At 47.0% G+C, this 27,842-nt stretch overlaps 2 protein-coding genes across 4 annotated transcripts in view; one reads left to right on the forward strand and one right to left on the reverse strand.

Annotated features, from left to right (window-relative positions):
- On the reverse strand, positions 1-24,734 carry GFI1B (growth factor independent 1B transcriptional repressor). 2 transcript variants are annotated; one of them, XM_077292409.1, is made up of 7 exons: positions 23,800-24,734; positions 5,382-5,496; positions 3,089-3,232; positions 2,740-3,014; positions 2,257-2,394; positions 1,903-2,068; positions 1-630 (listed from the first exon to the last, which is right to left on the reverse strand). In XM_077292409.1, the coding sequence occupies exons 2-7, from the start codon at positions 5,491-5,493 to the stop codon at positions 452-454; spliced, it is 1,014 nt and encodes a 337-aa protein (XP_077148524.1). In that variant the 5' UTR covers positions 5,494-5,496; positions 23,800-24,734; the 3' UTR covers positions 1-451. The 2 variants fall into 2 exon arrangements, with proteins under 2 accessions (XP_077148524.1, XP_077148525.1); XM_077292410.1 differs by lacking the exon at positions 23,800-24,734 and adding an exon at positions 9,566-9,739.
- Positions 24,735-24,948: 214 nt separating this feature from the next.
- The window catches only part of TSC1 (TSC complex subunit 1), a 28,709-nt gene continuing 25,815 nt past the window's right edge, over positions 24,949-27,842 (forward strand). The window contains exon 1 of one of the 2 annotated variants that reach the window (XM_077284638.1): positions 24,949-25,077. The gene's annotated coding sequence lies outside the window, so the exon portion shown is untranslated. Of the gene's footprint in view, positions 25,150-27,842 lie in introns of both variants that reach the window. The other variant, XM_077284637.1, reaches the window with a different exon arrangement.

Below are 27,842 nucleotides of genomic sequence, written 5' to 3' on the forward strand. Positions count from 1 at the left end.
TCCAATGTATAAAAGTGTTTTATTACAAGTAGTAATATTACGTTTATAAACACACAAATGTCTTAAAAATGCACAAAACACGTGACAATCTGTAAACACGGCTGTGAAACGCAGCAGATCACTTTAGACAAGATTTTTCTGACGATTTGACAAAGATTTATTTTTTGTTTTGACGTAAATAAATAAAGTTGATACAAAACTTTAAATTAAAAAAAAAACCTTCCAACTTGAGACCCTTCCTCACCATGGTACAAACCACCGCCATCTTCAATCAGTGGCATCACTTGTATGAATCCATGAGGACACCCACTGGCCGAAGTAACTGCTGCCGGCAGCCGCCATTCACTGCTCTGTGATAGCAGGAAAGATGTCCTCTACGTACCGCAAGCACGTCACACACAGGATCGCACCCTTGCAGTGATGGAGGGTCCCGCCATTAACCCCTATTAGGTCATTTCAGTCCATGTTGGTTTTCTCGGTGTCTCCTTAGGTCCACTTTACGCTGGAAGCCTTTACCGCACAGGTCACACGTAAACGGCTTAAAGCCTGTGTGCTTACGGCTGTGAGTGATCAGGTTCGAGCTCTGACTAAAAGCTTTTCCACAAACCTGACATTTGTGAGGCTTCTCTCCTAAACACAGGACGAAACACGATCAATATCATAGCAGTTATATGTTTGTACACAGGGGCAGTATTATAGTATTTATATTCTTGTACATAGGGGGAGTATTATTGTTGTTATATTCTTGTACATAGGGGCCGTATTATAGTAGTTATATTCTTGTACATAGGAGCAGTATTATAGTAGTTATATTCATGTACGTGGGGGCAGTATTATAGTAGTTATATTCTTGTACATAGGGGGCATTATTATAGTAGTAATATTCTTGTACATAGGGGGAGTATTATTGTTGTTATATTCTTGTACATAGGGGCCGTATTATAGTAGTTATATTCTTGTACATAGGAGCAGTATTATAGTAGTTATATTCATGTACGTGGGGGCAGTATTATAGTAGTTATATTCTTGTACATAGGGGGCATTATTATAGTAGTTATATTCTTGTACATAGGGGCAGTAGTATAGTAGTTATATTCTTGTACATAGGGGTAGTATTATAGTAGTTAAATTCTTGTACATAGGAGGCAGTATTATAGTAGTTATATTCCTGTACATAAGGGCAGTATTACAGTAGTTATATTCTTGTACATAGGGGGCAGTATTATAGTAGTAATATTCTTGTACATAGTGGGCAGTATTATAGTAGTTATATTCTTGTACATAGGAGCAGTATTATAGTAGTTATATTCATGTACGTGGGGGCAGTATTATAGTAGTTATATTCTTGTACATAGGGGGCATTATTATAGTAGTAATATTCTTGTACATAGGGGCAGTAGTATAGTAGTTATATTCTTGTACATAGGGGCAGTATTATAGTAGTTATATTCTTGTACATAGGGGCAGTATTATAGTAGTAATATTCTTGTACATAGGGGCAGTATTATAGTAGTTATATTCTTGTACATAGGGGCAGTATTATAGTAGTTATATTCTTGTACATAGGGGGCATTATTATAGTAGTTATATTCTTGTACATAGGGGCAGTGTTATAGTAGTTTTATTCTTGTACATAGGGGCAGTAGTATAGTAGTTATATTCTTGTACATAGGGGTAGTATTATAGTAGTTAAATTCTTGTACATAGGAGGCAGTATTATAGTAGTTATATTCCTGTACATAGGGGCAGTATTATAGTAGTTATATTCTTGTACATAGGGGGCAGTATTATAGTAGTAATATTCTTGTACCTAGGGGCAGTATTATAGTAGTTATATTCTTGTACATAGTGGGCAGTATTATAGTAGTTATATTCTTGTACATAGGGGGCAGTTTAACTTACCAGTGTGTATATACGTATGTTTCTTCATGTCAGACTTTTGATGGAAACGCTTTCCACAGAATTGGCAAGGATACGGCCGAGTGTCTGAGTGGATAAGCAGGTGGGTTGATAACGTGGAAGATCGCTTAAATGTTTTTCCGCACATCTTGCACTCAAAACTCCTCTCCTGTAAAATAGGATTTTTTATTTTTTTTTATTTTTTTATAACCTAGCATTTTATATTAAGCTTGCACAATATTTTATGACGGGGATGTGGTTGTTGTAGAGTCGTGTGGTTCTATGACACTGTATGTATTACACCATGATAGGATTAGATACACAGCTCAGCAGTATACCACACATTATGGACCTCACCTGTGAGTGGACGTTGAGATGTTGCTCCAGACTGACAGCATGACCAAAGGATTTCCCACAAATATCACAGACAAACGGTCTGGTTCCACTATGAGACCTCCGGACGTGAACCTCTAATCCATGAGATGTAGAGAAGACCTAGAAGATAGAAGAGATTATCTGGCTTTCATATAATATAAAACAGTTCAGTGTCCTGCAGCGGCCCTCATTCTCCTGCAGCGGCCTTCACCCGCCTGCAGCGGCCCTCACCCGCCTGCAGCGGCCCTCACCCGCCTGCAGCGGCCCTCACCCCACTGCAGCGGCCCTCACCCCCTTGCAGTGGCCCTCACCCGTCTGCAGCGGCCCTCACCCCCTTGCAGTGGCCCTCACCCCCCTGCAGCGGCCCTCACCCGTCTGCAGCGGCCCTTCCTCTCCTGCAGCAGCCTTCACCCGCCAGCAGCGGCCTTCACCCGCCTGCAGCGGCCCTCACACTGAATATCTTACCTTGCTGCACTTGACACAGTGATAGTTATCCATAACAGAGGAGAATGCCAGGCTGTAATTAATGGGGTGATCATAGTCTGTTTCTGTAGCTGTGGGGGGGCTGCCATATAACCCTAGGACTGTAGGACGCTGCCTCATGGAGGGGTGCCCGTGGGATGGGACTTGATTGAAGCTATAGGCAGAATGCAGAGACTCCCAGGAGAGGCTTTGCTTGTAGAAGGCCGACAGGGGAAAGGACGGATACGACTTCATGGGGAGCAAGGACAAAGAGAGGCCTTAAAGACAGAATTACAACATTGTGTCATTCATATATTCATTCAATGTGATGATGAGTGTAGTAGTACATTACCTGGGCCTGAAGCCACAGAGGGTTCGCGACTTAAATAGAGGGTTCTCTGCATGTCATCTTTTGTTCGGCCATAAGAGCTCTTGGTCAGGTCCTCAGGTGCATGTTCTTTAAGGTCAATGTCGGATGATTTCCCGTCTTTAGACTCTGATGTAATAAAAATAGAAGAAATCTGAGAAAACTGGAAAAATTTTGTAAATTGGGGTGACCTCCCTCACCCTAGGATCAGGATCTATACAGACATGTACATGTTGACGCAGTGTGTGTGACACAAACCACAATGTTTGTACAGACACGGAGCCAATTTCTCGGTGTTTGACAATCCGGCTTTGATTGAATTGAGAAAACACATCGTTGTGATACATCCTTGTCCGGCACCTAACGAAGCTTATATCACTGCCTGCAACACAGAACCAGTATTCCCAGCAACAGCGGGCAGCTCAGCGGGTGCATCTCATCCTATCCTGTGTGATACTCCATGCTGAGCTGTGTATCTAATCCTATCCTGATACTGTCTGCTGAGCTGTGTATCTAATCCTATCCCGTGTGATACTATCTGCTGAGCCGTGTATCTAATCCTATCCTGTGTGATCCTGTCTGCTGAGCTGTGGATCTAATCCTATCCTGTGTGATACTGTCTGCTGAGCTGTGTATCTAATCCTATCCCGTGTGATACTGTCTGCTGAGCTGTGTATCTAATCCTATCCCATGTGATACTGTCTGCTGAGCTGTGTATCTAATCCTATCCTGTGTGATACTGTCTGCTGAGCTGTGTATCTAATCCTATCCTGTGTGATCCTGTCTGCTGAGCTGTGTATCTAATCCTATCCTGTATGATACTGTCTGCTGAGCTGTGTATCTAAACCTATCCCGTGTGATACTGTCTGCTGAGCTGTGTATCTAATCCTATCCCGTGTGATACCGTCTGCTGAGCTGTGTATCTAATCCTATCCTGTGTAATCCTGTCTGCTGAGCTGTGTATCTAATCCTATCCTGTGTGATCCTGTCTGCTGAGCTGTGTATCTAATCCTATCCTGTGTGATCCTGTCTGCTGAGCTGTGTATCTAATCCTATCCTCTGTGATACTGTCTGCTGAGGTGGAATAAATCTACAGTTGTGTTGCTGTATCTCCCAATTAGCTACGACATGTAGGCAGCTTAGATACAGGATACGCCGTGGGTGCTAGACACAATGACGTTCGTTTGTGCAGAGCTGCGCTCCGGACAGACGGACGCTTCCCGGGAACAGTTACAGTAACGGACACAATAGGATTTGAATAGAGCGGATTTGAATGTGGCTGGAGGAGGGTGGCGGGATCACTGCTGGCACTGCCAGGATGGGCAGGAGTCAGGAGGGCTCCACCTTCCATATAAGCAGCACACTCCTCTCCTGAAATACTCGGTGCTGCTAAGGATCTGTTCCTTCTTCTGCTACCTCTCACTAAATCAGCACACTCCTCTTCTGAAATACTCTGTGCTCCTAGGGAACCTGCTCCTTGCTCTGATCTCATAAGATCCGCACAGAGTTCTCTTGTAAAATACTGTGCTGCGGGGTGACCCTTCTCCTGACAAGATCGGCACAATCTTACTATTAAGGATCCTGCTCTTCCAGGATAGATCTCAGCCTGTTACCTCTTAAAAGATTGGTGCACCTCCTTTATTTGACACTCTCCTCGTCTTAAATACTCTGCTGTTAGCCCCATTCCCCTTCTACTGTAACTCCCAGCATAGTCAGCCTTCTCCTCTCCTGAAACACTCTGTGATGCTCTGATTATTTTTATGCTGTGGGAATATATACCAGAATAACAAAGGCGATTTCGGGACTGTAATGTTTGATCAGTGGGGGTGCATCTTTCGGGGCCCCCAGTCTGTAAGCAGAACGATAGAGGCACTGACATCCATGGAGAGTGTAGTATAAGTACATGAGCAACAATGAGCTGCAGTGCCAGACATGACCACAACCCTATGGATGGCGCTGTGCAGCTGCAAACCTTGAAAAGAGTACAGCGCCCTCTTCAGTCTGGATGAAGGTACCATTTCTGCATGGCCCCAGCAGCTCAATGGTTAATACATTATATAAACAGGGAAGTCGTTATTATGTTTGTAAATCACATTATGGACAATGTGTCGGAACAGGAAACCGGGATAGGATTTATTTCCCTGTTTATACAGCGCTGATAATTACACAATGTGCTATTCACACACCAATCACCTCTGCTTGCTGTCAGTGAAAGGAGCCCTCCTATATACAGCTAGGACACAAGACCGACCTCCCTGATGGATGTGGAGTCACCTACCATGGCATAACGCCAGGCTGGGCGCCTCCTGGGGCGGGCTCACATCCTCCAGGTAGCGATGTTGATGGTAACTATGAGTTTTCTTGCTTTTTACCAAAAAGGATCGCGGCATCTCCTGAAAAAGAAGAATAAATATCCAGATGTGACCTCATGTATACAGAAATTAAGGGTGTAAAACTATAGGAGCCCAATGAGAAGGAAGGGGGTCACAGCTCGGCATGACGGTCATGGGTGGTCGAAGCCTGAGTAGGAATCCTACTCCACTCCAGCTTCTTCATATTGGCAAATGTGAGCAAAACCATATGTGGCAGACAACGGAGAGGGGGCACCAGCCCGGCAGACAACTCAGAGGGAGCACTTGCTGGGCAGACATCGAAGTGGGAGCACCAGCGCGGTAGACAACAGAGTGGGCACCCGTCCGGCAGACAACGGAGAGAGGGCACCCGCCCGGCAGACAACTCAGACAGGGCACCCGCCCGGCAGACATCGGAGAGGGGGCACCCGCCCGGCAGACATCGGAGAGGGGGCACCCGCCCGGCAGACATCGGAGAGGGGGCACCCGCCCGGCAGACATCGGAGAGGGGGCACCCGCCCGGCAGACATCGGAGAGGGGGCACCCGCCCGGCAGACATCGGAGAGGGGGCACCCGCCCGGCAGACATCGGAGAGGGGGCACCCGCCCGGCAGACATCGGCGAGGGGGCACTTGCTGGGTAGACATCGGCGAGGGGGCACTTGCTGGGTAGACATCGAAGTAAGAGCACCAGCGCGGTAGACAACGGAGTGGGGGCACCCGTCCAGTAGACAACGGAGAGGGGTACAAGCCTGAGCATCGCTATAATCAGTGGTTGCTAAGGTGTAATGTGCAGAACCCCCATTTTTCACCTACGTGGACCCTCCATGCCAGCAGGTAATGGAGGACACACCAGGTCAGGATATCCTCTTATTACACCACGCCACTATACAGGGAAGATCTCTGGCTCCCGATAAGTTGCACAATGCCAGTCTGCAGCCAGTGTGATAAAGCAATGTGTACAAAGTCATCACAAAACATGATTATTTACTAAAATATAATTAATTTTTTCCTCGAGATGTATAGAAATCTGAACACTTCACGGCGACAGATTCCAAAGTCTAAAAAAAAAAAAAAAAAATCACAAGAGCTCAAGTCACAGTACACAGACCCCGGGCGCCGCTTCGGGGAAGCGTCTGCAGATTTGCATGGTCCTCTCCTTCAGCTCGATTTGCATGGAGAGGAGAAAGCTGATCCCCCAGAGGCCATAATGCAGCTATTATTTCCAACCTGTTTTATGTAGTTACATCTACATGTTTGAAAGAAGAAACTATGAAATCTACAAAGACAACTCTTCCTGGCACTACCAGCACAATATAGAACACATGTAAAGTATAAACAGTAAATATTGGGGAGAGCAGCTGCAGAGAATTGGATATCCCTGCAGCGGCTTTCTCTTTTTTTTTTTCCCAATTGCCGATCTAAGGTAACCTGTACACTAAAAGTGCACGACAAAAAAAAAAAGGTGTCATATTTGACATGAACACCTCCATAGCTGCCAATGTGGCTGCCTGGCTTTATGGAATTGCCTAGTATACTCCTGTTTCCAGTATTGCAGTGGAGAAGAGCTGCTGCAGGGAAATCAAACTCCCTATGACAGTTCTTCCTGGCCCTAGTATAATATAGAACACATGTAATGGGGCAGCTGCAATGTAAATTGTGAAGGTACCTCTCTGGGGAAGAGCAACTGCAAGGAATCTGACATCACTGCAGCAGCTGTCCTCATTTACAACAATTACTCCCCGCTAATAAGAACATTTTCCAGTACAGTGGAAAACTACAACTACCAGCATGCCCTGTCAGCTGCAGGATATCAGGGCATGCTGGGGAGTTGTCGTTTCTCAGCTAAAACATCACCCCGGCCTATTCACATCTTGTTTTGCCATCCTGGTCCAGCGGCAATTTGTCTATGGAAAGTACACCAACACCAATTAAAAGTGTACCTGTCTCTTTAATAACGAAGGGATAGGGCGTTTATTTTATGTGTGTGCCCCCATAAAAGTGATTCTATAGAGGTAGTATTTATCCATTATCTATCGCGGCCGATGTGGATGTCTGCCACTATGGATTCCCGAATATTGGAGCAGTAGAGAGCTGCTGCAGGGAAAATACCCCATGACAGTTCTGCCTGGCAGCATGGCATCGCATACAGGGAGAGAGGGCAGCTGCAGGGTGTGCTGGAGAAGAGCAGCTGCAGATATATCCCTTGTACAATTATCAATCCCTGCTGATAAGGTAACAATGCGGTATCTGTCCGGGCATGCTGGGAGTTGTAGTTTCCTGATTGAGAGATACCAGTTCCATCTATCCACATCACCATACAACTGTTCTTTATTGGCATCAGATGTGATTCAGGTGACGAGTCATTTGCTTGACATTTGCATTTGTCCTGCAAGGATTTAGTTGCGTCCTAATCAGACACAGTCCGCCATTGATGTGGAAGACTAGAGCGGGCATGATGCCCACGAAACCTGTTATTTGTCTCATTATGTGCCCTTTGTTCCAATGTTTGGGGACAAGAAAATTCAAATATGGGAAAGGAGGGGGGCATCGCAAATATCAACATTGGGCCCCTTCTTGGGTTCATGCCACCATTACTATAAGCAACGTTCCCCTGACTTGTGGCTCTCCAGCTGCTGCAGGACTACAACTCCCAGCCTACCCGGAGAATTGATGGCAGTCAGAGCATGCTGGAAATTGGAGTTTTGCAACAGCTGGAGAGTCACAGGCTGGGCAGTTGATGTCAGGACATGCTGGGAGTTGTAGTTTTGAAACAGCTGGAGAGTCATAGGTTAGGGAACTGCTGTCCGGGCATGCTGGGAGTTGTAGTATTGCACCAGTTGGAGAGTCATAGGTTAGAAAACCACTGTCCGGGCATGCTGGGAGTTGCAATTTTGCAACAGCTGGTTAGGCAAGATGGAGAACCACTGTCCAGCAATGCTGAGAGTTGTAGTTTCACAATAGATGGAGAGACACAGGTTTGGGAACCCTGACATCAGATTCAGATATGACAGAATATATATATATATATATATATATATATATATATATATATATATATATATATATATATATATATATATTTGCTGCGGGGGCCCATTCCATAGATCTGAATGATTTTCATTAAGTGCGTGGATCCTTATAAACTACACATGCAGAGAATATTTGTTCGGCGGTAATCAGCCATTCATTTCTGAGTTACTTGATGTAGAAATGTCAGATATAACAATAAAAAATGCACATAAGAATATTCCTACAGACACGACATGAAATATCATAAAGGAAACATAAGAAAGAAAACCTAATCGGCAAATTAATGTGCAATTCACTAAGCAAATGGGCGCTGTATGATATACATATTTATCTGATACACATATCTTCTAATATTTCCATCTAATATACTTAGCTCCCAATTTTATACTAAAGTGATTTTGATTCCAAAATGTACTATATAGAATTAAAAAAGCAAAAATAAGTTAAACAAAAACACAACAAAATTTTCAATACATATTTAAGAAAAAAAAAAACATTTAGTATTAAAGTCCATGAAACCCCTAATTATTCCTCTACAGAGAAATCTATAATAAGAGGCGAAAGATGAATTAGATTTTTTAGAGAAACCAGAGTATTCTTATAGATATTCTCACTGATACACATTTATTTTAGCATAGAATTAAAAAGAGAAAAAATAAGGTAAAAAGAATATATGAGATTAAACTGTAATACGCAGTGAATAAATAAAATGATACAACTGTGATAGGAACACGACGTAAAACATTTCTAAAAACACAATCAGATATAAAGTATATATCTGCACTAAAAAAAGATAAAAAATATAAATACAGATAAAAAGTATTAGATTTCACTAAGCATGTGATATATAACAAGATAACTCATTCTATGCAAAAGCAAAAATATAAATGTAATAATGAATATCGTAATTAACCCTATGAAACATTACTTTTAATTTACATTCATTTTATATATTATATAGTTAATTATAAAAATTTACACTATGAAAACTTACAAATAACATAATAATAATTAAAAAAAAATAAAAAAAGATGTGTTGAAACAAATTGCATTGCTCCTGTAGGAGTGGTGTTTCATTACCTGGCGGTGGTGGTAGTCAGGATGATAGGTGTGATCCCTCCCTGTCGGCGGCGGTGTCGCACTGATGTAGGGCACCACAGTCCTGGCACTTGTGTTTGCCCTCAGCTTCTCCCCCCGCCCTGATTTTTCAATCTGATTACTTGTGTCAAAATCTGGAGTTGTTGCAGCCAATGGGGAAGCGGAGAGAGACAATATTTGCTTATCAGAAGTGGAGCAGACGTTGTAGTCGCCCAGAGCTCCGCACAACTCGATAAACCCGCACTACACTTTGTGAGTTCTCCATTTACAGTTGGGACTGGGGGGCAAACGTACCAGGATTGTGGACAACAAAAATGAAGATTTTATTTTTGGGGGGGAAATTGCATAAAGGGCAATTCCTGGATACTTATTCACTATCATAATTGAGCATTTGTCCTTCTGCTGCTGTTTGTGGCAGCCTGTACTCTGTATATATTGTAGTGGACGCAGGCAGACATAAAATGGCAACTACATTGATGATTTTATGAAATATCTGCTGCCGCTACACTCCTTTCCCGAAACGCCTGGTACGCTATGCCACTGCCACAAGGCCAGCACTCGTTCCCTTAAATGCTCTGTGCTGCTGGGATCATTCCCACAATCTGACGTTCGGGTGTGTTCGGCTTCAGTCCGATTATCGTGTGTAGATACGATCATTTCACACGTGAATCCGTGCTCTGGTGAGCGCCAATCTGGGTAGAGATGGCAGAACCCTGATACCAGTCCTGTCATGGGGTCATGTCAATGGGACAAGGAGAAAAAAAAAAGTCCCAAACCACAATACAGAGTGTCCTCCCAGTCACCGCCCTGATAGAGGGCTATCTAATCAGCCAGATCACACAGCAGCAACATGGCAGGAAACGGGCATTAGAGAGAGATCTACACATGGGTGGACCGGGCATCAAGTGGGGCACATGTATGCTGCAAAGTATTTGGAGGAAGCCCAATGCCTACAATATGGCGACAGTGCCCATATGTATGTCGATGCTGCTCTCCATAACAGTACCTGCTGCAGAGCCCATTCTACAATGCCAGCCACAGTTCCCCTTTTCTAATGACTGGAATCAATTTTAAGAGTTAGGTCAGCAGTGCCCAAAATATCAATGCCAGCCTCTTCCCTCCATAAGTGTCACCTACAGTGCCCATATACCAATGCCAGACACTTTCTATGTAACAGTGCCAGCCATTTCAGCTGCTGTGCCCATATATCAATGTCAGTAACTTCTCTACACAACAGTACCAGCGTCAGTACCCATATTACAGTGACAGCTGCCAGCTATTATGGCAATGATGCCTCTATAATGCCAGCACAAATGCCCTGTAACAGGACCAGGCACAGTGCCTCTATAGCAATGCCAGCCACTGCCTCCATAACAGGACCAGCCACTGCCTCTATAACAATGCCAGCCACCTCCTCCATAACAGTACCAGGCACAGTGCCTCTAACAATGCCAGCCACCGCCTCCATAACAGGACAAGGCACAGTGCCTCTATAACAATGCCAGCCACCGCCTCCATAACAGGACTAGCCACTGCGTCTAAAACATTGCCAGCCACCGCCTCCATAACAGTACCAGGCACAGTGCTTCTAACAATGCCAGCCACCGCCTCCATAACAGGACCAGGCACAGTGCCTCTATAACAATGCCAGCCACCGCCTCCATAACAGGACCAGGCACAGTGCCTCTATAACAATGCCAGCCACTGCCTCCATAACAGGACCAGGCACAGTGCCTCTATAACAATGCCAGCCACTGCCTCCATAACAGGACCAGGCACAGTGCCTCTATAACAATGCCAGCCACTGCCTCCATAACAGGACCAGCCACTGCCTACATAATGCCAGCCACTGCCTCCATGAAAGGACCAGGCACAGTGCCTCTATAACAATGCCAGCCACCGCCTCCATAACAGGACCAGGCACAGTGCCTCTATAACAATGCCAGCCACTGCCTCCATAACAGGACCAGCCACTGCCTACATAATGCCAGCCACTGCCTCCATGAAAGGACCAGGCACAGTGCCTCTATAACAATGCCAGCCACCGCCTCCATAACAGGACCAGGCACAGTGCCTCTATAACAATGCCAGCCACTGCCTCCATAACAGGACCAGGCACAGTGCCTCTAACAATGCCAGCCACCTGCTCCATAACAGGACCAGGCACAGTGTGTCTATAACAATGCCAGCCACTGCCTCCATAATGCCAGCCACTGCCTCCATGAAAGGACCAGGCACAGTGCCTCTATAACAATGCCAGCCACCGCCTCCATAACAGGACCAGGCACAGTGCCTCTATAACAATGCCAGCCACTGCCTCCATAACAGGACCAGGCACAGTGCCTCTATAACAATGCCAGCCACTGCCTCCATAACAGGACCAGACAGTGCCTCTATAACAATGCCAGCCACTGCCTCCATAACAGGACCAGGCACAGTGCCTCTATAACAATGCAGCCACTGCCTCCATAACAGGACCAGACAGTGCCTCTATAAGAATGCCAGCCACTGCCTCCATAACAGGACCAGGCACAGTGCCTCTATAACAATGCCAGCCACTGCCTCCATAACAGGACCAGGCACAGTGCCTCATTAACAATGCCAGCCACTGCCTCCATAACAGGACCAGACAGTGCCTCTATAACAATGCCAGCCACTGCCTCCATAACAGGACCAGGCACAGTGCCTCTATAACAATGCAGCCACTGCCTCCATAACAGGACCAGGCACAGTGCCTCTATAACAATGCCAGCCACTGCCTCCATAACAGGACCAGGCACAGTGCCTCATTAACAATGCCAGCCACTGCCTCCATAACAGGACCAGACAGTGCCTCTATAACAATGCCAGCCACTGCCTCCATAACAGGACCAGGCACAGTGCCTCTGTAACAATGCCAGCCACTGCCTCCATAACAGGACCAGGCACAGTGCCTCTATAACAATGCAGCCACTGCCTCCATAACAGGACCAGACAGTGCCTCTATAAGAATGCCAGCCACTGCCTCCATAACAGGACCAGGCACAGTGCCTATATAACAATCCCAGCCACTGCCTCCATAACAGGACCAGACGCAGTGCCTCTATAAAAATCCCAGCCACTGCCTCCATAACAGGACCAGGCACAGTGCCTACATAATAATGCCAGCCACTGCCTCCATAACAGGACCAGCCAAAGCACCCAGGTAACAATTCTGGCCAACAACATCCATAACAGTGACAGCCACAGTCCTTACCAAAGTGGAAGTGAAACTCACCAAAAGAGTACCATCCACAGTGCCTCCATAGAAATGCCTACCACGGTGCCCCTACACCTGTGCCAGCCCCCAATGGGTATAGCCAAAGTGCTCCCATAGCATAAGCAGCGAGTGTGGTATAGCAGTGCCAAATACACGTGCCCTCACATCGGTGACGTCTCTAAGTGCCCCCATGACAATGCCAACCACAGTACCTATACGGTATAACACAGAGAGCCCCTCCAAACTCCTTGTAAGGCCGGGGGTCACACATGTATTTCTATGCAGCTGAATGCTCCGGTCCAGAGTGCCGGGTATTGATGTGCGAGCTTCTCGCATTGAACTCACAAGTGTGACCCCGGCCTAACTCATCCAGTCGTCTGCTCTCTGATAACTTCAAGTTTCTGTCCAGACATTGATAGCATAGACTTAATATCTCCTTCATTCTTATGGTGGGAAACTCCACACAATGCAGAGGAGAGACATACAGCAGTGCCTGTGCTCCAACATGAGAGTGCAGCGCCCTCTGGTGGTAAATGCGTGGCAGTACAGAGCTCAATCGCAGTTCACTATCGCACAAGATCATTTGTTGTATCAGCCTTCAAACAAACATATAGTTTAGCAATAGCAACAATGGCCACCATTTGCCACAAAGATAAATGCTTCTATGTGCATGCTGCATGCATGCAATCCAATGTACGGATCATGTCCAAGGCTGACATGGAGAACCGAGGGTCGATGTTTATGTGACCCCTTCCATCAGAGTGGCTACAACTAAAATTGCCTCATATTTCGAAAGAGTGATTTTCTTAGCCCAGCAAATGGATAGTCAGAATATCTCTGGTGGTGTAAAGCAATGAAATAGTCAATAGTAACACCCCTGGTGGTCTGGTGCAGAGAATGGGTTCATGGTAAAATCCCTGGTGGTCTGGAGCAATGAAAGAAACAATGAGTTAATAACATTTCTAGATGTCTGGAACAGAAAAGGGGTAATGGAAACACCCCTGCATCCCTGGTGGTCCGGTGCAAAGAACGGGTTCATGGTAACATCTCTGGTGGTCTAATGCAGATAATGGGTTCACGGTAACATCCCTGGTGGTCTGGTGCAGAGAATGTTAATGGTAACATCCCTGGTGGTCTAATGCAGATAATGGGTTCACGGTAACATCCCTGGTGGTCTGGTGCAGAGAATGTTAATGGTAACATCCCTGGTGGTCGAGTGCAGAGAATGGGTTCATGGTAACAACCCTCTTCTGGTCTGGTGCAGAAAATATTAATGGTAAAATTCCTGGTGGTCTGAAGCAGAGAATGGGTTCATGGTAACATCCCTGGTGGTCTGGTGCAGATAATGGGTTCATGGTAACATCCCTGGTGGTCTGGTGCAGATAATGGGTTCATGGTAATATCCCTGGTGGTCTGATGCACAGAATGAGTTCATTGAAACCTCCCTGGTGGTCTGATGCAGAGAATGAGTTCTTGGTAACATCTCTAGTTGTCTAATGCAGAGAATGAGTTCATGGTAACATCCCTGGTGGTCTGGTGCAGAGAGTGTTCATGGTAAAATCCCTGGTGGTCTAATGCAGAGAATGTGTTCATGGTAACTTCCCTGGTGGTCCAGTGCAGAGAATGGGTTCATGGTAACATCCCTTGTGGTCTGGTGCAGAAAATGTTCATGGTAAAATTCCTGGTAGTCTGGAGCAGAGAATGGGTTCATGGTAACATCCCTGGTGGTCTGGTGCAGAGAATGGATTCATGATAAAATCCCTGGTGGTCTGGTGCAGAGATTGGGTTTATGGTAATATCCCTGGTGGTCTGGTGCAGAGAATGGGTTAATGATAACCTCCCTGGTGGTCTGGTGCAGAGAATGGGTTCATAATAAAATCCCTGGTGGTCCGATGCAGAGAATGGGTTCATTGTAACATCCCTGGTGGTCTGGTGCAAAAAATGTTCATGGTAAAATTCCTGGTGGTCTGGTGCAGAGAATGGGTGCATAATAACATCCCTAGTGGTCCGATGTAGAGAATGTGCTCATGGTAACATCCCTGGTGGTCTGATGCAGAGAATGGGTTAAGAACATTACTAGAGGTCTAGAGCAGAAAAATGGGTTAATGGTAACATCCTTGGTGGTCTAGAGCAATGAAAGACTCCCCAATGCAATGAAGAGGTTAATGTTAATTTCCCTACGGCAGTGAAGTGGATTCATAATTACCTCCCTGATAATCAGGAAAAGAAAAAGGTTTATGGTATCATCCCTGGTGGTCTGGGGCAGTACAATTTTTTTTTTTTTACAACAGAAAGAAGGGTAAAATATATAAACAAAATGTCCACCACTATGTTTGCACAGCAGCTTCTATGGGTTGCGTGAACCTCAGAGCTGCATTCATAATTCTGCTGAGCATCAGTGGAAACCATCAGCAGGCTTGTTAGTAGACACCTTCTCAGGAACCGAGCTAATCTTTTGTGATGCAGCGCTGAATTAGGATATACAAGCCCTGCTGCATAGATGACACTACCCAGAATGCAAACCACCAGATGTTGCAGGGAATGCTGGGAGAGTTCAGCTCTTAAATCTGCAGACATGTCAATCATTAATTAGAGCTGAATGCACATGTGGTGACGCCCCCTGAAGAAGGAGATCTGTACCGAAACGTACGTTGGGGAGCGAGTCCCGGCTTACTTGCTCTGCACCATGACGGGTAACGACATTTGACTATGTTTATTTACCATTTTTGTTGCTTATTCATGCGCGGTATTTAAGTAATAGTGGTTAACATATTCCATGGCTAAGCGGTCTTTCTGTGTGTAATAGTGATTGGTAGCCAGGAGCACCTGTGAGACTTTTATCATGACCTCTAGTGGCCTCCCAGCAGAACTAACCCACTAACCACCAAAGATATCTATATATATATATATATAATTATCTAAGGGGTACTTCCGTCTTTCTGTCGGCAACTTCCGTCACGGATATTCATTCGCTGATTGGTCTCACCAGCTGCCTGTCATGGCTGCCGCGACCAATCAGCGACGGGTACAGTCTGATTAGTCCCTCCCTACTCCCCTGCAGTCACTGCCCGTCGCCCGCTCCATACTCCCCGCAGTCACGGCTCACACAGGGTTAATGCCAGCGGTAACGGACCGCGTTATGCCGCGGGTAACTCACTCTTACCGCCGCTATTAACCCTGTGTGACCAAGTTTTTTACTATTGAGGCTGCCTATGCAACCTCAATAGTAAAAACATCTAATGTTAAAAATAATTGAAAAAAAATAAACAAATCATTATATACTCACCTTCCGCCGCCTTTCCGACGCTCCTGTGACCGGTCCATGCAAGCGGCAGGTTCCGGTGCTAAGGTTGGTGTGCGACAAGGACCTGCCATGACGTCACAGTCATGTGACTGCGACGTCATCGCAGGACCTGACTGTGACGTCATCACACCCTCAGACCGGAAGCTGTATGTTAATCTAGCATTGACTCAGTCCTCTGTTCTTGTATTAAATATGTAATTTTGAGTCGCTAATATCACAGTATGCAATTAGCATACAGATGCAAATGAGTGCATTGCTATATATGTAGCTAAAAATGGCTTGGAGAATGTTTTTATTATACATGTGGTGACAGTGATGGCTTTGTAGCCATAGTAGAGGATATAGGGGCCCACAATGTGATCCGATGGCCGTCTTGTAGCCTCCACTGCTTACTTCTTGGGCGATGACCTGAAAAGGCTCCAGCAGAGGCTGCTGACAGCCGGGCTCAACCTTTTGGAGGCTGCTGACAGCCGGGCTCAGCCTTTTGGAGGCTGCTGTCTTTGCACAGGGCTGCTTTGCATGGAAGAAATGGAGAATTATCAGCTTTTAGGCCACTTTGCATAAATGAATCTTCAGCTCCTGCCGTTACAAAACCTCCATTGTTAATGACACCTTGTGGGTGCAGCTGGCACAAAGCGTGCCCTTGTCACCTGCAAGGTGAGAGACAACCACCATCATCATCATCTTGGGAATATATATATATAGTAATATTTGTTCATCCAGTGCCTCATGGTTCATGAATAGAATTCTAGAACGTCAGTGAGAACTGACACTTTCACAGGCAGAGCAGTACAACCATTCGCCTTAAACATATTTATATGGAGTTTTAATTTAACATTTTTGGAGTTTGCCCAGGTGACCTCCATTTTCCAAAATGGTGGCTCCTGCTTTGCATAGGCAACAGGTACCTTGTGCATTGTTTACCAATGACACAGTCGGGGACGAGGTTTTACTCCTTTGCATAATTCTTAGTACCTGGTAGCGTGTGAATTCTGCAGCGGCGGCCATCGTTGCTGATGGAGTTTACGTTGGCACCGCGCTCAATAAATCCTTCCAATTTACTTTCTATTTATTTGGTTTCGCCATTTGTGGACACCTCTGGCTTTCTCATGCTGCGCGCCCCATTGTTCTCCTCACTGTAGTGATTGAATTTCATTCCTAATTACAGTATTCTTAAGTCAGATTCAGCTTTGCAAATAAGGGAAGGTCAGCAGCCAAGATTGTGACTTTTTAAAGGGACAGCGTCTTTATTAAGTGGTCCGCAGCTTTCAGTTGCCAAAATGCTCCCGTCGTCAGTGGTCCTGTATGTCAAGATGATCCCATCATCAGAGGTCCTATATGTTAAGATGGTCCCGTCATCAGAGGTCCTTGTATGTTAGGATGGTCCCATCGTCAGAGGTCCTTGTATGTTAGGATGGTCCCGTCATCAGAGGTCCTGTAGGTTAAGATGGTCCCGTCGGCAGAAGTCCTGTACGTTAAGATGGTCCCATAATCAGAGGTCATACATGTTAGGATGCTCCCGTTGTCAGATGTCTTGTAAGTTAAGATGCTCCCTTCATCAGAGGTCGTGTAGGTTAAGATGGTCTTGTATGTTAAGATGGTTCGGTCGTCAGATCGCCCTGTAGGTTAAGATGTTCCCATCGTCAGAGGTCCTGTAGGTTAAGATGGTCATGAATGTTAAGATAGTCCCGTCGTCAGAGGTCCTGTATGTTAAGATGGTCCCGTCGTCAGAGGTCCTGTATGTTAAGATGGTCCCGTCGTCAGACGTCCTGTAGGTTAGGATGGTCCCGTCGTCAGAGGTCCTGTAGGTTAGGATGGTCCCGTCGTCAGAGGTCCTGTAGGTTAATATGGTCCCGTCGTCAGAGGTCCTGTAGGTTAAGATGGTCCCGTCGTCAGAGGTCCTGTAGGTTAAGATGGTCGCGTCGTCAGAGGTCCTGTAGGTTAAGATGGTCGCGTCGGCAGAAGTCCTGTACGTTAAGATGGTCCCATAATCAGAGGTCATGCGTGTTAAGATGGTCCCGTTGTCAGAGGTCTTGTAAGTTAAGATGCTCCCGTCGTCAGAGGTCCGGAATGTGAAGATGGTTCCATGGTGAGTGTTCCACCATCTAATATGGTCCCATAATCAGTGCGAGGTCTCCGGCACCCTGGGAGGGCCCGCGGGCGAGGTCTCCGGCACCCAGGGTGCCGGAGATGAAACTTCCTATGCCCAAATAACACCAAACTAGTCACTCTATAACTAATCAGGTCCTCTGCTGGGGGACTCTTGCTCCCAATATCTAAGATCGTTCGGTGGTGCCTGGGATGGTCCTCTAGTGAATCCTCCACATTTGTAAATCCTAATGGTGGTGTCCAACTTCTTTCACCCAGAAAAGTAGTCACTGATACAGGAAGTGCTGTGCTGCCCGGAGATTTACTCTGAATGGAGGTGCCCTCTAAGTTTCTACACAGCCTGGAATCCATCTCTGTAATTAGGGGGCGGCTGTTTCCTTCCGCAGAACTCTCTGGTCGGAGCTCTGTTTACCCTGGTATGGTGGTCTGGCACCGCGCCCTCGCCAGCTCTGGCATCGCACCTGTTCCCATATGTTTCATTCTCTGCTCTGTTTGCCTTCATGCTTTGCTGCTTCTATAAATATGCTAAAATCCCAAACTTATTTACGGGGCGTGGACGGTGCTGGATGTTTCCCACGGAAAATGAACGTGAGCAGCACCATGACGCACACACACAGCGCCCCAACGGGTGAAGCCTACTGCCGATGGCCAGTCATTATTGGAGGAAGGACTACAGGGAGGACAACTTTCTACTAGGAGTCAGTTTTCGATTTCACTGCTTGCTGTCAACGAACAGAAAATCTTCCTGAAAATTAATCTAGTACATTACATTTGTTATAATGTGTCAGTGAAGACCGAGGCAGAATTTGCTGCTTCTGTGCCCCATGCAAAATTGATAACACCCCCCTTGATTATCAGGTGCCATAACATGTCCCCTCCAGCAATAGGGACCCTACAACTACACCCCTGGGTGTAGGGAACTTCTATTAATGAAGCACGGAAGCAAAAATCTGCTCCTGTTTTGGACTCCCGCCATGAAAAAAAACTCCCAACTTCAAAAAATGGAAAAGAGGGGCAAGTATGAGTGACGCGCTTATGCAACCACACAAAAATAGTGCCGCTGGAGAAGCCCAAAAGTATTCCCACCCAATACAATTCCCCTTTAATGGTCCCCACACAGAATGAGGTCTCCATACGCAGCATGATGGCCCCATAATGCCCCTAAATAGTATGGCACCCCCATCATGGTGCCCAAAGCATGATGCCCCCCACAGTGCTACTCAGACAGTATGATGTTCCTACACAGTGCCCCCCCCCCCACACACACATATTATGATGCCCCAGGGCACTCCACAAAGTATTATGCCCCCACAGCCACCCAGACTGTATAATGCCCCTTAGTGAGTCACACAGTATGAGGCCACCACAGTGCCACTAACACAATATGAGGCCCCCACAGTACGACTTACCCAGTACACCTTACACAGTATGATGCCCCCACAGTGCCCATCACACAGTAATATCAGTGCCTGTCACGCAGTAGGAGGCCTTACAGCGCCCTTCATACGTTATGATGCCTCCAAAATTCCATTTAATCCACAATTGGCTAATAAAACCCTCAAGTACGCACATAGCCCCATTCACACGATGTGGGGCGGACTTGTCTGACTATTCTGTGGGCAGTTTGGTGCAGCCTTGCGCCCCCTGTGCTGAGCAGAGGGCACACACAGGCTGGACGGTGGAGCAGGGATCTGACGGCTCCCTGCTCCACTATCATGTTCATCTCCATCTGCATAAGGAAGCAGATCTAACTGACAAGGAAGCAGATCTAACTGACACCAGGACATACCCGAAATAGCCAGGGACAGCATCCCACCTGACCAACTGTACAAGTGTATCGGGACAAGTGGGAGGTAACATCCCATCAACTGGGTGATCCCCAATTTTATCAGAGGAGAACAAAGACATCAGACCAGTAAACTGAAGAGCGTTAGTGACAACCATTATTGTGAATCCGTAATGTAGCCTGAGCAGTTGTCACCTCCCCCTCCCCCGAATCTCTCCACAGCTTGTACGTTATTCCATAGGGGGCAGCACTGAGCACAGCAAAAATGTCTTCCCATGGGAGGGAGAACTGGACATGTGTGCGGTACACGGAGTACGGGCATATGTAGCGGTCGCCGCACCCACCACGTGTTCCTGTTATCGGACGTGCACTTTTGGAAGTAAATTACTATTTACCAAATACATATAAATATCGTCACCGCAGAGTGTGGCCCAAATTACTCGCCACCTGCCCCCCTATTGATTGATGACTGTAGAATATGTACTTTTATCCCTAGATCCATGCAAAAGAAAATTGTGCTCCTTGTACAGATCACCCTGCAGACACCACCTGTGCTATGGTAATACATGGAAGTTGTGATGTGCTGCAGAAGAATAGTAGAGACAATGCAGCCATGGAGGGCGCCCCATAGAGGAATCCTCAAAGAATGCAGCCACTGTACTGGCTTTCGCAGAAAAACAAAGTGCAGTTTGTAGAATGTCCACCAGAGGGCAGACAAAGTTGTAGCACAGCAGGGAAATGTAGTTGTTTACTGCAGCTCTGCAGCCTGCAGCTTGTCCCTGGCATGGGATTCACATGACTCTACACTTCTGTACACTGGAGAATCATTGTCCAGTTACCATGAGACTAAGGCTACTTTCACACTAGCGTCGTGCACTGCACATTGCTATGCGTCGTTTTGTAGAAAAAACGCATCCTGCAAAAGTGCTTGCAGGAAGCGTTTTTTCTCCATAGACTTGCATTAGCGACGCATTGTCGGTACGCAATTTGTCGTGCGTCGTACGACGCTAGTGTGAAAGTAGCCTAAGGCTATGTGCACACGTTGCGGATTTTGCTGCGGATCCGCAGCGTTTCCGCAGCTGCGGATCCGCAGCAGTTTCCCATGAGTTTACAGTACAATGTAAACCTATGGGAAACTAAATCCACAGTGCACATGCAGAAAAAACCATGTGGAAACGCAGCGGTTTATTTTCCGCAGCATGTCAATTCTTTCTGCGGAATCCGCTGCGGGTTTACACCTGGTCCAATAGGAATCTGCAGGTGAAAACCCGCAGAGGAAACCGCAGAAGAAACCGCGATAAATCCGCAGTAAAAAACGCAGCGGTTTTTCACTGCGGATTTAACACATCCGCTGTGGAAAATTCCGCATTGGAATCCGCAGCGTGTGCACATGGCCTAAATGTTACCAGACTGGACAAAAATCTTTGCAAAAGAAGCGTGCAATCCACTGTGACAACACTGAAAGGCCTGTAAAGCTGTGTGCACATGTTGCAGATTTGGGTGCAGAATTTTCTGCACAAAATCTGCATCTCCTGGCAGAATCCACAGCTGCGTTTTGATGCGTTTTTTGCGCGGATTTTATGCAGTTTTTACCACTGGATTTCTATTAATGGAGGGGTGCAGAAATGCACAAAAGAAGTGACATGCATTTATTTGAAATCTGCAGCGTTTCTGCGTGGATTTTTCTGCACCATGTGCACAACTTTTTTTTTTTTACATTGTACTGTAAATCACAGTACAGATCTGCAGCGTTTCTGCAGCAGAAAAAAACGCTGCAGATCTGCACTAAACCTGCATCGTGTGCACACAGCCTAAGAGGCAACAATAGTCTAAATTGCCAGTCAGACCCCCTACAGGTAAGGATACAAAATGCTGCTATTATAGTCAGTGGGGGCTACTTTCTCTGGATACCTGTAGTGAAAGGTTTAATGGTGATCTCTGTAATTCCCTAGGGTGATTATGCACTAAAATCATAATCTGTAGGAAGGGAGCTCCCACTAGTAGGCTCTCTCTACATGCAATTTATACAGCCACCACTAGAGGGAGCACACTACATACAGATTTATACAGTCACCACATACAGATTTATACAGTCACCACTAGAGGCAGCCAACTACATACAGATTTATATAGTCACCACTAGAGGGAGTTCACTACATACAGATTTATACAGTCACCACCAGAGGCAGCCAACTACATACAGATTTATACAGTCACCACTAGAGGGAGTTCACTACATACAGATTTATAGTGTCACCACTAGAGGCAGCCAACTACATACAGATTTATACAGTCACCACTAGGAGGAACTCACTACATACAGATTTATACAGTCACCACTAGAGGCAGCCAACTACATACAGATTTATACAGTCTCTCTCTCTCTCTCTCTCGTTATTTTTTGACTCCGGAAATTACTACGTCCGAAAACGTAACATAGCACTATGATGCCGCAGGAGCCGGAACCTATGTCATCACGCTGCCCACAATTAATTGGCTCAAAAAAATGGCGGGGAAGGCGTCATTCGAAACGCGACTTTGGGGCCAAGTTCGCGTTCCACGTGGCCGACCCACACTGGGATCGGATCGGGTTTCATGAGACGCCGACTTTGCCAAAAGTCGGCGACTTATGAAAATGAACGACCCGTTTCGCTCAACCCTAGTCACCACTAGAGGGAGCTCACTACATACAGATTTATACAGTCACCACTAGGAGGAACTCACTACATACAGATTTATACAGTCACCACTAGAGGCAGCCAACTACATACAGATTTATACAGTCTCTCTCTCTCTCTCTCTCGTTATTTTTTGACTCCGGAAATTACTACGTCCGAAAACGTAACATAGCACTATGATGCCGCAGGAGCCGGAACCTATGTCATCACGCTGCCCACAATTAATTGGCTCAAAAAAATGGCGGGGAAGGCGTCATTCGAAACGCGACTTTGGGGCCAAGTTCGCGTTCCACGTGGCCGACCCACACTGGGATCGGATTGGGTTTCATGAGACGCCGACTTTGCCAAAAGTCGGCGACTTATGAAAATGAACGACCCGTTTCGCTCAACCCTAGTCACCACTAGAGGGAGCTCACTACATACAGATTTATACAGTCACCACTAGAGGGAGCTCACTACATACAGATTTATACAGTCACCACTAGAGGGAGCTCACTACATACAGATTTATACAGTCACCACTAGAGGGAGCTCACTACATACAGATTTATACAGTCACCACTAGAGGCAGCTCACTACATACAGATTTATACAGTCACCACTAGAGGCAGCTCACTACATACAGATTTATACAGTCACCACTAGAGGGAGCTCACTACATACAGATTTATACAGTCACCACTAGAGGGAGCTCACTACATAAAGATTTATACAGGCACCACTAGAGGCAGCTCTCTACATGCAGATTTATACAGTCACCACTAGGAGGAACTCACTACATACAGATTTATACAGTCACCACTAGAGGGAGTTCACTACATACAGATTTATACAGTCACCACTAGAGGCAGCTCTCTACATGCAGATTTATATAGTTACCACTAGAGGGAGCTCACTACATAGATGTATACAGTTACCATTAAAGGGAGCTCACTACAAGCAGATTTATACAGTCACCACTAGAGGGCGCACCCTACATACAGATTTATACAGGGGCCCTATGCTGGACCTATCATGTAATGTACAGGACTTGGCTCCTTACCTAAGGAATTTGCAGTACATACAGGATAAGATCAGATACAAGAGAGGTGGTTTTGTTACCTGCCCATACCAGGCTCAGATAGTATTATAAGCATATACTTCATATGGTGTCCTGTGGTATCTGGTAGGAGATCCTGTGCTTTGCTCGGTGTAGCCTCCGAAGGTACCACCGATGATCAATTAGATTGAGATTTGGGCATTTAGCAACATATCACCTTGCTCTGACTCCTATCACAGCCGTGATGCTCTGCGTGCCCTGAAACCCTTCTATCACAGCCGTGATGCTCTGCAGGCCCTGACACCTTTCAATCATGGCCACAATGCGGCCTGCCCTGACATCTTTTAATCATACCTGCGATGCTCTGCGTGCCCTGACTCCTATCATAGCCACGGATGCTCTGCATGTACTGACACTATCATAGCTGCGATGCTCTGCGCACCGACTCCTTTCTACCATAGCTGCGATGTTCTGCGTGTCATGACTCCTTTCTTTTATAGCCACAATGCTCTGCAGGTCCTGACCCCTCTCTATCATAGCAGTGATGCTCTGCGTGTCCTGACCCCTATCATTGCCGCCATGCTCTGCGTGTCCTGACCCCTATCATTGCCGCCATGCTCTGCGTGTCCTGACCCCTATCATTGCCGCCATGCTCTGCGTGTCCTGACCCCTATCATTGCCGCCATGCTCTGCGTGTCCTGACCCCTATCATTGCCGCCATGCTCTGCGTGTCCTGACCCCTATCATTGCCGCCATGCTCTGCGTGTCCTGACCCCTCTCTATCAATGCCGACATACTCTGCGTGTACTGACCCATTTCTAGCACACCTTTTGCCTGCACCCACCATGCTCACTATAACTACTCCCTAAAGTCTTCCTACTTCCACCCTAACCCCCGCAGATAACGTTTGGCTCCCTGAGGAGCGCCCCTTTAAGGCTCCCTCCTCTGAGGAGCTCGACTTGCAGTAACCGGACACGCAGCAGATCACGTGCTCTCTATGGCCCCGCCCCCTCAGCAACCTTTTATAGTTTTTTTTTTATGACGTCACCGCAACAATGTAGTTCCGGCGCTGTAAATCACGAGATAGACTGCGTCCTCTTCTATATCCATCCGCGCCTCAAATTTTGGATTTGTTTTACCCATTGGCTTCCTAATGGCTCGAAAAAAAACACAGCCGCGCTGAATATAACTATTTTGGTCCAAATGCTCAGCTAAACAAGGCCGGAGGGGAAGAGCGGCAGGAGAGACAGGACTATTTTATTCTTCTCATTGGTGGAAGGAAACAGACGGAAGGGGGCGGCACTGCGACACAAGATGGCGGCGCCCTGAGGAGCTGTGAGGTAAACAGGCTGTCTGTGTGAGGGGGACGAGCACGGAGGAGTTGTGGTGTCGGTGCTGACCGGAGACTCGCGGTGAGGACCCGGCAGGCGGGCCGGGGATGGTGGCGGCAGTGTGTGCGGGGCGCCGCTCGCCTTCTCCTCAGCTGCGGGGAGGTGGTTCGGTCTGTTGTTGGTTATTAGTTACCTGCACCGTTACTTCCCCCCCCCCCCCCCGCACAGCATAGTGGTATGGCCCCGGCTCATTTCTGCCCTTTGTCACAATCTGTGATTACTGTCAGTGAATGGAAACGTTCTTGTCTTCTAGGGACTGAGGTCACGTCCTGACCTGATCTTTTTCAGAGCTGAGGCTTTGTTACAGCTGTACCCAGTCTGCGCAATGTAACCTGCACTGACACATTGTAACAAAGCATCAGAGCAAAATGTGCTGCTCCCCAGGTCACAGGAATGGCTGCAACTGTCACGAACCCTCAGCCGTGGGAACGATCGTGGCCGATCTAGAGGCTCCTACTCCACAGCAAGCAGAGGTCTAACAATGTTTGTGATCTAAGAACCCGGTTGTGTACCGCAGCAGGAGTATCACTTGATTAGACACCCTGCTGGTAAGTGAAGGTGGGGCTAGGTACATGGTTTAGCAGGCAGTATCACACAGGATGGGATTATTTATGCAGATCAGCATTGGCTACCGCTCAGTTGGTGCCTCGCAGGCTGGTATTAGCTTCACTTCTCGGTGGTCGGTACCGCGCAGGGTGGGATTAGCTTTGCTTTTTGGCGGTTGGTACCGCGCACGGCGGGATTAGCTTTGCTTCTCGGCGGTTTATACCGCGCATGGTGGGATTAGCTTTGCTTTTCGGTGGTCTCTACCGCACAGGGTGGGATTAGCTTCGCTTCTCGGCGGTCGGTACCGCGCAGGGTGGGATTAGCTTCACTTCTTGGCGGTCGGTACCGCGCAGGGTGGGATTAGTTTTGCTTCTCGGTGGTCGGTACCACACAGGGTGGGACTAGCTTTGCTTCTCGGCAGTCGGTTCCATCGCAGGGTGGGATTAGCTTTGCTTCTCAGCGGTTGGTACCGCGCATGGTGGGATTAGCTTTGCTTCTCAGCGGTTGGTACCGCGCATGGTGGGATTAGCTTCGCTTCTTGGCGGTCGGTACCGCGCAGGGTGGGATTAGCTCCGTGGCCCAGTTGGTATCGTGCAGGCTGGGATTAGCTCTGTGGCTCAGTTGGTACCGCGCAGGCTGGGATTAGCTCGGTGGCTCAGTTGGTACCGTGCAGGTACAGATTAGCGCCGTGGCTCAGTTGGTACCGTGCAGGTGCGGATTAGCTCCGCGGCTCAGTTGCTACCGTGCAGGCTGGGATTAGCTCCGCGGCTCAGTAGTCGGTGGCGCTCAGTGGGGGATTACATAATGAGGCACAGAATAGGAATAGCTGATGTCCTGTTATGTGAATAATTTTTCTTTTTTGCTCACGTTCTGTCTTCTGGCAGAACACTTCTGATTCTTCACCTTTTTGGATCTTTCCTTTGTACCCTTCTTTGTTTCTTGCGCTCGGTGTCATCTGAGGATGTTACATTTGTCTCCTGTGAAGTAGCTGATCGGCTCGTTGCCTGCTCTGATACATTGTCACAAGCCTTCAGCCCTGAAGATGTTGGGGCTAATGATGTTTTCTTATTGTAAGCTCTTGGCTGTTAGACGTGATGGGCGGGCGCTTCAATTCATTGACAGCAGGCTGAGGTAGTTGTAGTAGGAGATTGATGAGCTTTGTCCATTTGCAGCAGGACCTCCTGCCGTTGGGAGAGGCTGTGATTGTGGTGGTCTGCAGGCATTTGTTCTGGCCCCATCCCTCCATGGCAGCAGGGGCTCTGTAGTATGTGGACAGGCCCTGATCTCATCTCTTGCTCTATTTTAGCTGTCTGATTCCAGGAAACCTATAGATAGTGGAGCTGATGTGCTCCTGTGACTACAGATGATGCCTGAGCCCAGCAGGGGGACTGTGTGCTATGAGACACCTCCATTTTTGTCACTGACGCAGCACAGAACCAACAATCAGTCATAGAATAATTCCCTTTAACAACGCTACCTGTCTGTATTGTTCCCAATAATGTAATGAACACAGGGATGGTTTTAAAATGTCTTCCCTATTTTCTCCTGCGATGTGGCGCCCCCCCGACCACCTGGCTGTGCAGGGAACTAAAGGTGGCAATATTTACACTTAAAATCCCTGCACAGCGGTTGGTTTGGTGCCAGTAAGGTGACACAGCACTGCGGCCCCATCGTTCAGACACCCACAGACTATACCTACCCATACCTTTATTACTAATGGGAAGACCCCCTTCTAGTTTAAATCAATGCCAATTTTTAAACTAATTTTGTTGCTACACATCAGCAGTGAAGACCCCTTACCCCCACAGTGTTAGCAGGTGATAAGCTACGTCCACAGCAATAATGATGGCGGCAATAATGATGGCATATAGATAATTGTGTGATCGCCTCCCTAGCTCCATCCTCTTCTGTGCAGTTGCGAGTTGTCCTTGCCTTCGGGAACATGATTTGCTCTTGTAACCACTGTCACCTTGATTGGTATGGGCGCAGCTATTGTTTACACCTGACTCGGGTAGCCATGGGGGTCTTTAATAATGGCCATTGTTAAAACCTTGCCAGAAAGTGATCTTCCCCTTTAAATGCTTTATGTAAGTGCACGTATGGATCTGTTTGTTGCAGACAGGCGGTGTTGTGGTAAGGATCTTTTTTGTGCATGTTAAGGGTGAGCT

Source organism: Ranitomeya variabilis, chromosome 2 (assembly GCF_051348905.1).
Source record: "Ranitomeya variabilis isolate aRanVar5 chromosome 2, aRanVar5.hap1, whole genome shotgun sequence".
Classification (NCBI taxonomy): domain Eukaryota; kingdom Metazoa; phylum Chordata; class Amphibia; order Anura; family Dendrobatidae; genus Ranitomeya; species Ranitomeya variabilis.